Source organism: Conger conger, chromosome 16 (assembly GCF_963514075.1).
Source record: "Conger conger chromosome 16, fConCon1.1, whole genome shotgun sequence".
In the NCBI taxonomy this organism is placed as follows: Eukaryota; Metazoa; Chordata; class Actinopteri; order Anguilliformes; family Congridae; genus Conger; species Conger conger.
Genome location: NC_083775.1, coordinates 29,257,019 through 29,270,588, shown reverse-complemented (window position 1 = coordinate 29,270,588; position 13,570 = coordinate 29,257,019). Strand labels below are relative to the sequence as shown.

General features: G+C 40.9%; 1 protein-coding gene and 1 long non-coding RNA gene across 2 annotated transcripts in view; one reads left to right on the top strand and one right to left on the bottom strand.

Moving 5' to 3' along the window:
- The first annotated feature begins 307 nt into the window (after positions 1-307).
- LOC133114658 (uncharacterized) lies at positions 308-12,627 on the top strand. Its single transcript, XR_009705567.1, has 3 exons — positions 308-718; positions 924-977; positions 11,992-12,627. It is a non-coding gene; the product is annotated as an uncharacterized LOC133114658 (long non-coding RNA).
- Positions 11,657-13,570, bottom strand: part of LOC133114657 (MAGUK p55 subfamily member 3-like) — a 27,029-nt gene continuing 25,115 nt past the window's right edge. Inside the window, exons 18-19 of the mRNA XM_061224214.1 lie at positions 12,870-12,998; positions 11,657-12,282 (exon numbers count right to left, since the gene is read on the bottom strand). Of these exons, the coding sequence (XP_061080198.1) occupies positions 12,103-12,282; positions 12,870-12,998 (309 nt within the window). The 3' untranslated portion in view covers positions 11,657-12,102. The remainder of the gene's footprint in view (positions 12,283-12,869; positions 12,999-13,570) is intronic.

The following is a 13,570-nucleotide window of genomic DNA, read 5'->3' as shown; positions in this document are numbered from 1 at the left end:
AGAGAACTATTTCTCAAAGGAGTAGCCAGGCTAATTAGATGGCAGCTCATGTGATTGTTTTGCTTGAGGAGGTCCCCAGTGATGGAAACCATTTTCATAGTTAATTATAGGAGCGGCAAAGCAGCTGTGTGTAAATCAAATATCGCCTGCCTCCATAATCAAATAAAGTCACATGATAAACTTAATTTTCCAATTACGGGAAAATGTTACTTAAATTGCTTTCGAAAATGGATTTATGGTGGACAAGAGAGTTGGTGGTATTATAGAGATATTATAATTTGGCTAATTGCTGCTGATAAGACGGTGATGGTTCTGAAAATAGGTTTTGAATATACTTATTAATGAATCGTATTACTGAAAAGCCTGGAATATTCACAGTGAGGGGAATATAAAGAGTGCAATACGAAGGATTTCAACGAATCTAAGAAGCAAGGAAAAGTAGATTTTGTCAGCAGAATAATGTTATTCGCATTACTGTTTTACAGTCACTGTCACAAAAATGCTTTCGACAAAAAACGTCTAAATTAACTACGTTTCATGCGGTTCATACAGTCACCGCAATTGGGGGTTTTCCTGCACAAACATGCTATTAAACGTTTGTGAAGGAGAAAACAAACACTTGCATTTAATGTTGGACAAATTTAACCACAAACATCGAGTGAATGCAGTTCTGTGTGGTTGAGGGGCATGAGTTCTTTACGGTGTGTAGTTCCAGGAGGTGAGTGTTCTATCTATCGGAATGCATGGTTGTCTTGGTCTGTGGCCAATGTATTTATTCATAGGTCGTGGCTGTATGCTGTTCTGTTGTCAGGTTGATTGATGTGTGTAATAAGTTAAAATGACCTCGCAGTGTACACTTATGCTTTTCCTCAAAGTGTGCTTTGAGTGCATGTTTTACAGCTGCTCTGCGTGTCGATTCACAGGCAGGAGTGAGGCTTCGTGGAAGTGAATCTACCTCATCCCCCTGTTGCCTGAGGGTGAGTCTGTCCATGGAAAGAGCATTATCGGTGCTGTTATATGTATGCGTTAGTGTTCTAAGGTGGGAGTGTAAACCAACAGTCAGTAGATTGATGAAAAGATCTTGATCAATAGTTGGATCAAAAAATATGGGAAATTGTTAGAAACTGAAAGAATGGACTTATTGGATAATTATAATCTTTTTTGCAATTATCCATTTTGTGAAATCTCTCCACCCTGCAGCAGGTTATTTTTAGGAGGAATCTTCTTCCTGGAGATGGTCTGGTAGCTTGGCTTTTTAGAACCTTAATGACTGTTTTAAGGCTGTTTCAGTGAACAGTTGGTTTGGTATAGCTAATGCATACTGACTGTGGGTGTGTGGCATGTAATTATTGTGATAAATCATAACTGTTAACATTATGCTGGACCCTGACAGTTTGATTGGTGGTTTGTGCGTTTGCAGAATACAAATGGCGACCCGCTATGTTTGTTTTGTCTTGTGCTGTATGCAGTTGCATCTGTTTATTTTGTGTAATGTGCTCTTATTTCTGTGTTTATTCAGGTTTATTTAATGAGCTCTTTTGTTTGTGTTTATTTTGCTTGAGAATGCTTTTCCCTTGAATAGATTGCCAAAAAAATGCCATTCTATTCTGCTCTGTTCAATGGAAAACCGGATTGGTTTTGTGAAATTGTGCCGTCACATTTGCCAGCCTTCAAATAGCTTGCGTTTTCAATCTTAAACAACATTGAACAGCATTGCCACTTCATTCAATTTAAATAGCTTTTTGGCAATGCTTCATACAAGTTTCATTTACAATGCAGTTTTACACTGTTTATTTAGAATAACAATATAATCATAGCTGGATTTGACCACTTATTTATATGGTATATTGGTGTATTACCAAAGGGAGATTGAACTCCCACACACTGCATCTTGCAAAATACCCTTTAATGAAGTAACAAACAAACAGACGTTTCGGAGACAACCCTAGAAATCTGTTACCTACTGTATGTCAGGTGTGCATACCTTATTCCTATTCTAATAGTTTATTACCACCACCATTGTATGAATAATTGTATAAAAATGTGAACTGATCATTTGCCATGTTGCCATTTCTCCCTGGTGGAGTTTTTGTGTGATTCTTCAGTTGGCCACTAGATGGCGATGTATTCCGATTGTCAATAGAACATTGGAACAAAGGTCTGCCTTCTTGTGTCCCATCTGTCTGATGTACACAAGAGTTTTGGGATGGGTGTATATCAGCTGACTTGTGTCTTTGGAGCAAGGTCATCCAACCCTGTTCCTGGAGATCTACCATTCTGCAAGCTATCGTTTCAACCATTATTTATCGATCCTGATTTTACTAATTGGCCGCTCAATGAGATCTCTAGCTGTTGAGTGGGATGTGAGTGTCTGGTTTTGGTGTGAAGGCCTGCAGGACAGTAGATCTCCTGGAACAGGGTTGGGCAGCACTGCTCTTAAGACCAGGAACACAGCACCCTCAGGCCCATAAAACGTAATCACAATAATTTTGTATGTTACATTCTACTCCATTGCGGGAGGTAGACGCTCTTATCCAGAGCGACATACAATAAAGTGCAAATGCATCACCAGTGTGCTGAAAAACCTAGAGGGAAGTACAGTACAGTCCTAGAGTGATCACATGGATAAAAACCTGAAGCCTTGTAGAATAATCAGATAAACTGACCGAGCAGTAGCAATACCACAGTTTTGGCAACTAGAGCACTAATATTTGTAAAATAATTATAGTACAATCATTAGAGCATATGCCATACATAGATGCTAATTATACATTACAGTGAGGTCAGGAGGGGAGGGGAGGGGAAAGGTCCAGGCTGAAAAGGTGAGTCTTCAGTCTGCATTTGAAGGTGGTCAAGACTCTGCTGTTCTGACTCCCACAGGAAGGTCATTCCACCACCGGGCCAGAACAGACAGCAGTTGTGACCAGGAAGTGCAGGTGTGACAACGGGGGGGAGGGCAGGTGCCCAGAGGTAGCGGAACGGAGAGGCCTGGCAGGTGTACAGGGTCTGATGAGCTTTTTGATGTATACTGGGGCTGATCCCGTAACTGCCCAGTATACAAGCACCAATGTTTTAAATGTGATGCGAGTCATAACGGGCAGCCAGTGGAGGTCAGTGAGCAGGGGGGTGACCTGAGAGTGTCTGGGGACGTTGAACACCAGTGGAGCCACAGCGTTCTGGATGTCTTGTTTATCCCTAGTTTCAATGAGTATAGTGTTAGGTGCTTTAAACGCTGCAGACCGAAAAAAAGCCCTGGCCCAGATAACATCAGTGGCCGCACGCTAAAAGTGTGTGCCGAACAGTTAGGCCCTATCTTTCATCACATATTCAGTTTGTCACTCTTCCAGCAGAGGGTGCCATCTCTATGGAAGCAGTCTGTAGTGGTACCTGTTGCCAAGGTCAGTCGCCCCCAAACCCTTAATGATTTCAGGCCGGTTGCCCTCACATCCCTTGTTGCAAAATCCTTTGAGAAGTTGATTAAAGCTGAGCTCCTAGTTAAGGTGGAACCCCTCTTGGACCCTTTTCAGTTCGCCTATAGGGCCAAGAGGGGGGTGCAGGATGCTACCATCACTCTACTTAATCTTCTCTATAAACATCTGGAGAAGAGTGGGAAGTGTTGATTTCTCCTCAGCATTTAATACCATCGAACCCCACCTGCAAACTGAAAAATTACTGAGCAACTTTAGCAACTACTTGACTTCCTTACGCAGAGAGTTCAGAGGGTGAGGGTGAATAATGTGCTATCCAGTGCTCTAACATCGTCCACCGGCTCACCTCAGGGGTGTGTCCTCTCCCCCCTGTTGTACATTCTGTATGCCAATGACTGCCTTAGCCAACATGACAACAGGTACATTATAAAATTTGCAGATGACTCTGTAATCGTCAGTTTGTTGAATACTCATGAGAATGAGCATGGCCCTGTCATTGATGACTTTGTGTCCTGGTGTGAAGATACCTTTTTGCATCTTAACATCAGTAAAACTAAGGACATGTCTATAGACTTCAGACGCCTCCCCCCTGCTCCATTGCATAGTGTAATCAAGGGGCAGGATGTTGATATGGTATCATGTTATAAGTATCTGGGCACCTTGATTGATGACCGGCTTAAGTTTGACTTGAACACCACTTCTGTGTGCAAGAGAGGACAACAAAGACTCTCTGCTCTCAGGAAACTTGCAAAGTTTCAGGTGGATAAAACATTGATGACACTGTTCTATAGAGCTTTTATTGAGTCTGTCCTGACGTTCTCCATTATCTGCTGGTATGGAAACATCACTATCAAAGACAAGAATGCACTTTTTAAAATTGTGAATGTGGCCAATAAGATGGTGGGAGTGAAGTTCAATAGTCTTACTGACTATTTCAACAAGCAGCTGTTTAACAAAGCCATGAATATCTATCAAGATACAAGTCATCCTCTGTATACAGAATACATGTTGTTGCCATCTGGCTTACGATTTAAAACTCCCATTGCTTTAAAACAGAGGTACAAAAATTCCTTTATTCCTCTTTCTATTCAAGTACTGAATGCACACAACTGAAGAAGATAGCCTTGTCCACTTAGTGACCCCATACCCCAATCCACTACCTCTTTTTATATCTACCTTCTATTTATTGAAACTGTATCTTGATTTTAAATGACTCAGTTTTTAATGCACTGCCAATATTTATCACAACTGAACTATTTATTATGCTTCTGTCTGTCTGTCTGTATTGTGTTATGCCTATTGTTGTGTGGTATGTGTGTGGTCCTGCTGCAAACAAATTGCCCATTTGGGACAAAAACTGAACTGAACTGAACTGAACTGAACTGACAGCCAGCAGTGGGTTGCGGTAGTCCAGGCGGGACAGGACCATTGCTTGGGCCAGGAGCTGGGTCGAGTAGGTAGTGAGGAAGGGACAGATTCTCCGGAAGCTGTACAGGAAGAATCTACATTCCCGGGTCACCGCCGTGATGTACCTCACGCTATGATGAAAAATTATCCACACTTACTGTTCCCATCACATCCCTTTCTTCTATCTTATGAATAGTATTTACCTGGCCAGCATTTCATGCTCTCTCTGCCTTTTGCAACCTCTTTTAATATCCTTAGTGTGGTGGTAGGTGTCTCAGTTGCCCTGCTTTCATACTGAACTCATGAAACCTCAGGCATTCCTGATACTGTACACTGTAAAGTGGTTTACAGAACACAAGAGAACACCTCTCGCAATTTCTACTTTAATGGTACTTAAAATGGCTTCATGCGAATGAGCAACGCTTTACAACTGCCATGCAGTTTCTGTCCAGATGATTCATAGGCAGTGAAGCGCTCACCCCTTTTAAAACAAGATCTCGAGAGGAGGATTTCTTTTCTGAACTGAGCTGTGGAGACTCGTATAATATTATGGACTTATTATGTGTTCGTTTTTCAGGTTAATGAATGCACAGCTCAGAGACATTTCTTCTCTGAAGAATCTGCATCAGGTAATACACAGTCCTCTGAGAACTGTAAAAGTACTGAGTAAGTTGAACAAAGTGAACTGACCCCATTCAATTGACGTCCACTGACTGAACTGGATCAAAAGAACCCGTTAAATTAGTAAGGTACGCACGAATGCACACACACACACACACACACACACACAAATGCAATGCACACATCAGCTGTATTTTCTTCCTTTAACAGGCTCTGAATTAAATTTTAAAAAGTGTCAAAACTTACTTGATTATAAAGTATAACTAACCATTCAATCACATCAGATGCATACTAAATGGATTCTGGTCAAATTAAATACAATGCCTGAACAGTGTCCTCTAGTGGATGCACTGGAGAAGTGCAGGGACTCTGTTGTTCATGAATTGGGCCCTGAATGCTCCTTGGTACCGGAGAACAGAGGAATACAGGTGCAGGAGGCAGTTGTTAGTGCATGGCTAATTTGATCAGGCACATCTTTTCCAGATAATTTGTCCCATGTGGCCCACAACTGGACTTTTAATCTCAAGATCATTTCCCAAGTCATGCTCACGCTTCATGAAAAAAATAACTGAGATAAAACAAGGTTAAATTGGTTTATCTGTGTCTTGCACACCTGTGAAATATGTTTCAAGCGGACTTTCAATTTCAACGTATGTGAATCTGCGTTCAGTTTCTCGGTTGTATGAATGAAAATGTGATCATATTATAGATTTGTTATCAAGAGAAGATTCACTGAGCAGCCATTTTATGAAAGGTTAAATAGTGTATAGTGGGGGGGGAGTTTACAATAAATCTGGCAAATATTTTGAAAGCAGGCATTTGTTAAGTGATTGTAATGCAATGGATGTTTTCTACCTATGAGTGGTATGTTCTAATATTATATCAGGTTGCAACAGGAGAAGTATTGACCAGTATGTAATGTGTACACCTTGCTGTTAAAACATATTTAACAAAATCCGCGTGCTAATCAACACAGGCTCTCACCTCTTACTGCATTTGTGCGTTCACTTTGAGAAGGAGCTTTCTCCTCTTTTCCCGGCAGTCATCTTAACTGGTGAGGTCACGTTCCATGGTTAGACCATAACTCAATGCGAGCAGGCTGTGTGTGTCTATGCTAACCGCTGAGCAGAAATTACGATGTCAGCAGTCTGTGGAATACAAACGGACAGCTCTCCTACCTCAATCCTGCATTACCATATGACACAATCATTTCACACAGGGTACTGAACGCTCCATAGCCTCGCATGTCAGGCTCAAAGTTATGAGCCCAAACATTGGCCCAGCTTGCTAATAAACCAGAAGACAATTCCTCCTGATCAATCCTGTGAGGCCTGTAGCGTAGTGGTTAAGCTACATGACTGGGACCTGCAAGGTCGGTGGTTTGATCCTCGGTGTAGCCACAATAAGATCCGCACAGCTGTTGGGCCCTTAAACAAGGCCCTTAACCCTGCATTTCTCCAGGGGAGGATTGTCTCCTGCTTAGTCTAATCAACTGTACGTTGCTCTGGATAAGAGCATCTGCCAAATGCCATTAATGTAATATAATGATGAATTGTGTGTAGGCAGGGCTTCAATTGGAGGCGGAGATTAAAGGCAATCCAACCACTGAGCTGTCAAATCAAGGCCATAATCAGCTCTGCTGTAAAAAAAAAAAAACAGCTGGTTGACCAGTTCAGACCAGCTCCATATTCAACATGGTTTGATCAGCTCCAGCTATTTTTTTAAATAGCTGGTAGCTGGTCATTTCAAGCTGGTCATAGCTGGATTTTACACCAGGGAGTAGAACCAATCACACTGTAGGGAGCTAATCTTGCAAATGTTCTTTCTAGCAGCTAGAGGTGAAGCATCAAGGCTACATTTTCCAGGGACACTGCTTCTGTTGATGGTATTTTCATGCGCAGGTACATTTATATATACTGTATTATCTTTGGGAGTTGTACCGTTTTGCTGCAATGGCAAAAACCTGTCTGCGTACAATCGGGATGACATGTTTACATATTGATTTAATCTAGCAAGTTCCACTTCGGCAAAACACCAAACAACTTATGAATTTCATACTATTATAAGCAAATCAAAAGCAAGACACTTGTTTTACTTTTGGTTCATTTACTTTTGGTTCATTGGTTGCATTTGTTATATTTACATTTGCGTCCTTTCATCAGTGTATTTGCATAAATATCACAATCTCATTCTAATGTGACAATTTACATGGAAATGGTGTTAGAGGAACATTTTCAAACTTCAAATTTTTAGAAAGCTGATCGCTGTAACACTGTAAATGTATGTCCTGTTTACCATAAACTGCAGGACGATGCATAATACGCAGCTCACATCTGATTATTGCAGCGACTTGCGACATGGCCGCCATTGTCCCTGGTCTGGTGCGCTCCGCTCTCATTGGTCTATATAGCCGATGTTATGCGTCTAGGCAAATCAAAGGTATTGTCTGCAAAGGTTAAGGATGTGCCCGGAATGGATCACTTTTTAGTAATTACTAATCCCTGCCTAGTGAATATCCATACTGTGCGCTAAATAGTTTACTAAATAGGACAGCAGGCTTTTGCAATCGCTCAGCATTGTCACACAGGCTACACATCTGCTGCATATACCAACAAGACCGTTAGCACACCATATAGCCGGTTGTTAAAACATTAAATAGTTTACTACTTAGTATTACTTTGTATGGGCAGCCATTTCAGACACAGTCTAATTCAGACTTTGTAAAATGAAAGTCTGCAAACTACAAGTTCCCATATAACATGAATTTTATAGCGTATATTAACACCACAAAGGACTTGGAAAAGCCACAAGACATACTGGATAAGTTGACTAAGTTCAGCACAGTATGTCCCTTTCTGAAGCACTTGTGCTTCAGCTCTCTGTAAGGGGCTTTGTCCCTACAACTTATTAAGATTTTAATACGATTGTGGACTTTCATATGTTCTTCTGCAATTTTACGGTTGTAATAATTATTTGGCTGCAACCACGGTTGTGCTCATACATTTTCCAGTCCTGAGGTCACTGTTGATAACCCTCACGGTTGTCCTACTCGTAGTGGAACTAGGTTGCTGGACAGGGATGTAATTTTTTACACTCCTGATCTCATATGTCTTTTAGAAGTACATCTACGTTTATCCCTTGTAAACACAGAAATTCCTCTCTTGATAGTTTATTGTTGACCGGCGGAGTATCCCTCCTCTGGAGCGTGTAAAGAGCATACATGATGGTTAACAACTTGCCTAAGTGTCAACATGAACCGCTGGGTGTTATTAAAGATGATGGCACGTTTGTGATCCAGACTGCAGATAAAGTTGAAGCCATCGTGATCCTTGATAGGTCAGTTTATGGGAGAGAAATTCATAGACAACTGGGCAATACAAATATTCTGTCTCTGTCTATCTTCAAGTTAAAGTGAAAGTCCCACTGAAGAGAATAAATTTGTAATGCACTATGGATGCAACGCTGTTCATTTTTGCATAGGAAATACAGGAAGCGATTTGTGGATTGACTAAATGTGTACCAACGTGCTGGGTCAATGTAGTCGAACAAGCTTATCAACTTGAGACGATTTCAAACCGGGAAAGTTTATGAGAAAAAGAAACATGTACTGTGTTCTAATCTAAGATACATCTGTTATTTCCGCTGATGGTATGCACATTGTTCTGTACAAATGCTATTTGGTTAAAAAGTATTACCAGATTGATTACTGATGTACTGCCCTGCTAGCCAGGTAGTTGGCTAACTGAGTGATTGGCTACAAAGCTATGCATTTAGCTTTAGTATAATTATTATAGCTAATTGGTTAAGTGCTGTTCTGTAAAAAAGTCTAGCTACATTGCTAATTGTTACAGGTCTAGATGTTTTAATTAAAGAGCATTGGGTATTGAAAATACATATTGGGAACTATAGGCGCTGCAGCCTGTTTGAGTTATAATGGTTGTGATGTATGCAGGCTACAGTAACTGACTTCCTGCGGGCTGCAGTACATATACTCAGTGAGCACTTTATTAGGTATTTATTACTTTAAAAAAAAAAAAAAAAAACTCAAGTCTTCTTCTGCTGTAGCGTATCCACTTAGAGTTAGGGTTGCCACCTCAGTCCTGTAAACATCCTGGACACATACGAAGCAGGCAAACTGAGTAAGCGAGAATGTCAAGCGCTCTTGAGGGTGCGTGAGCCTGAAAGAATGTGGTGCACAACTACCTTGTGCTTGGTGCCAATTTGTCTTTCATTACAAAAATAAAGAGTGTAATTCGTGAAGGTTAATAACGTCTGTGCACCATTTGTTACATTTCATTTATGAACGAACACTGGATACGCTGTTTACATTTCATTAAGCAATACTAATGTATGCAACACTCAAATACTCGATACTCGATTCCAGGACATTTCGTTCCATAATTTTTTTCAGGACAGAGTTATGATGCGTTGTGTGTTCAGAGATGCTCACTGGAGGTTTTTTGTTTTTCGCACCAAACTCTAGAGACTGTTTTGCATGAAAATCCCAGGAGATCAACCGTTTCTGAGATACTCAATCCACCCTGTCTGGCACCAACAATCATTCCAAGGTCAAAGTCACTTCGATCATATTTATTTCTCATTCTGATTTTTGGTCTGAAAAACAGCTGAACCTCTCGACCACATCTGCATGCTTTTATGCATTTAGTTCCTGCCACATGATGGGCTTATTAAATATTTGCATTAATGAGCTGGTGTACAGGTATACCTAATAAAGTGATTGCTGAAAATTCTAAAGAGATCAAGGTCAATTTACATACCGAGGCTGGCAGTTAATAGTTTTTTTGTTTTGTGTCTCTGGAGCGGTCCACAATATGTTGGTCTGCAATGATCTTGTCTCGCACCTTTCATTCAGGTTAAAATAGGTAGAATGTGGGTTTAAGTACATATTGGAATTCATAATGTATGGGTATAGTATTTCCACTGTGCAGGCACTGTGCTAATTACACAATCCCAGGATTACAGTAAATGGGTATAACCTTTACGGTACCAAGGGGGTCCAGCCGGCTCACCATAAACTGCTGGGAACCCAGGGTCCTGTTTAATATCAACACATTCAGCCCCACGTTAACGTCAGGCATACAGGAGGGCAATTAAATTCTCTGTATTGCTCGCCAAACTGCTGGTCAGAGCCCACTGCCATCACAAGGGGGTTACATATATAAACCTTTTACATCCCACCAGGTAGGCCTATAGTTGCAGCTCTTGGCTCCCTTACAGAAAATATATCTGCTTTTGTTGAATTTTTCCCCTCAAAGCTCTCGGGCTTCCTACATTAGAGGCTATTGATTTGGTGATACTTTACAAAAAGGTTCCATGAATTGGCATGATTTAATGTAGTTGTTATCTAACTACTACTGAGAAGCTTATCGGTACAGCTCTGTTAATGTTAATTTGTACATCATTAATTCATGTTAACAACTACAATTCATATTGGAATGAAAAGGTCAGTTAATGTATATGTTAATGGTTAACTAATTATAAGTTAATCCTATTTTTTTTGCTATCATGTAACAATTGTTAATTTCATGCTTCCTCAATGTATTTGTCCATCATTAATTTAGCTTAACAACTATATTAGTTAATGCCAATAGATGAACCTTGGTGTAAAGTATGACCATTGATTTTATTAAAATTGCAGTTATTAAAATCATCTCACCAATAATCAGTGGTTTTAGTGACTATGACCATCAAATCACTGTTTACTAACATTCCTCATTGAGGGGTCTCAGGCCTGCCAAGCATTGTTTACCTTTTTGCCTTTTTTTTTTCTCTGGTAGGATTGCAGGCTGTTGAATGTGTCTGATAGAGGTCCAGGTGTTTAAGTGTGTAGTTCTTATGCAATTCCATTCGCCTTGAATCGTTACTTTGTGGTGTTATTAAATTCACGTTATACAGGCACTTGTGTGCAGACTCTTTCATTTTTCAGATCAGCCCATGACTGCGACTTTGGATGTGCATGTACCTTTTTTGATTCAAAAACCAAATTCAGCACACCTATAGTGTGCTGGTAATTAATTATGGCTTTCCTAGCAGTCCATCTGAAAACTATTTAGGATGGGGTTAAATAACATGGACAATAGCATGTGAAATGAGAAATACATTATTGAAGTGAAATACAATGGCATAACTTTGCAATAATGACATATAATAAATAAATAAATAAATAAATAAATAAATAAGCTTAACACAAAGTGATAATACCTATTTTGTTGGTAGGGCTCCAAGAATACCTGGCTTTCCCCCCCATGTGGCAAAGTCAATGATTTATTTACAGAGTCATTTGGTGATGCGTAACTATGCGTGCACACTGACATCAGCTGAGCAGGTCTGGGACTGACCCGGTCATGGTTCAGAACACAAGCTGGTGTAGACGGGAACCAGCATCTTCACCAGATTTTACATCCTGATTTTTCTCAAACCTACAGTCTCCCGTGGTCCAACAGGCCCCATCCCTCCTACACCCGTCTTCCTCTGTATGGCTTGACCTAGATGGATTGGTCTGTCCTTCCCTCAGGTTGACACTGATGCGGGCGGAGGTGACACAGGGAGAGGACGGACTGTGGGAGGTCAGAGGTCAGAGGGGGTGAGGCTGGCACAAACGCCCGGGCTTGCAGCTTGCGTGTCGCTAGGTCCGCACCCAGCTGACGGGGACCCAGAAGGCCTCTCGCTCCAGACGGTCCAGAATGCACTGCAGCTCTGCGCTTGTGCTGGCGACATCCCCCCTCACCAGGACTCGGTCTACCAGGTGACCGTACTGCTGGTCAATCTGTTGCGCTGACTGCTGTATTTCCTCAATCTCTTCATCCTGATTGGCAGAGAATGAGAGGGTCATGGTCAGGGCTGTGTTCAGTCAGTGGATGGCAGCTCTATCACCAAATCTATCACCAAGTGCATGATGGGAGATGAAGTCCAGAGCTTCAACTTTATGTTTTAGTGTGCTTTGAGGCTCTCCTCCCCACAAATTTATTTAACCTATTTATTTATTTTAGTGGAACGCTGGCCAAGAGAGCAAATACAATACCTAAAATATAAGACAAAAAGTTGTTACAACAAACATGTAGCGGCAGAATAAATCACAGAAACTCCTTGAAAAGCAATCCTTGTAGAACAACCTCCTACAATGTAAGGCAATTCTAGTGCTGCATTTCCTCTTGAATGCTCTGCACGCCAGCCAGCATAGCATGCTCATACTGCTGTTCATCAAGAGGTTGTTCTCTCGGTTTGTACTAACCATTTAGAAAGTATTTTATGGGGTTTCTTTCCTGAATTCTAAGTCGGTGTTCTGATAAGAAACTAATATGTCACTTTTTAAACTTGAAGGTCAATTCTCAGACTTGCCGAAGCATCGCTAATCATGAAACAGAGGTAGCTGGAAACTGGAAGGAGTCTCACCGTGAGCCGCCCTTGGTCGCCACCACCTGGTGAGGCGGTGCCACTGCGATGGTGTCGGGCTTCGGGGATTTGCGGCCTCACAAAGATCACATAGGGCTTGAACTCTGCCGTGCACAGGGTCTTTAAAGCCTGAGAGTGGGGGAGAAAGATGGAGGGAACCCCTTAGTATCATAGATCAAACGTTATTTGATCTATGATCTATATTTTCCGAGACAATGCACAGTCTTGTTCTGTTTTTTGTTTCTACAGTAGAACCTCAGAGAAATAAAGGGAGTTGGGAACACATTTTCTGAACTCTGAAAGTGATGTTGAAATGAATCCAATATTATCAAATTAAATAGGCTGATTTATTTTCCGTCATAATTAACTAATAACTTCCATGGCATTTTCTACCATCATATAAAGTGCAAGTGCAAGTAAGGCAATGAGATTTGCACACCAACGGTAAGTTTTGCCATCAGTGTGATCATTGTTGGAATTAAAATAATTTGTCTGCTTCCTGCTTCCATTCAACAGCTAATTTTATCCTCATCCTTTTTTTTTGTCAAAAGTGGCTCTTTCTTTACAGACTACTCTTTAGCAACAGCTTTTAAGCTCGGTCCTTTGTCCAATTTTGATATAATTTGCAGTATTGTCTCAAATAAGTGTTACTCATTTCATCGTTGTGTGTTATTTTTATACTTCCCATTCATTCCCTGTTG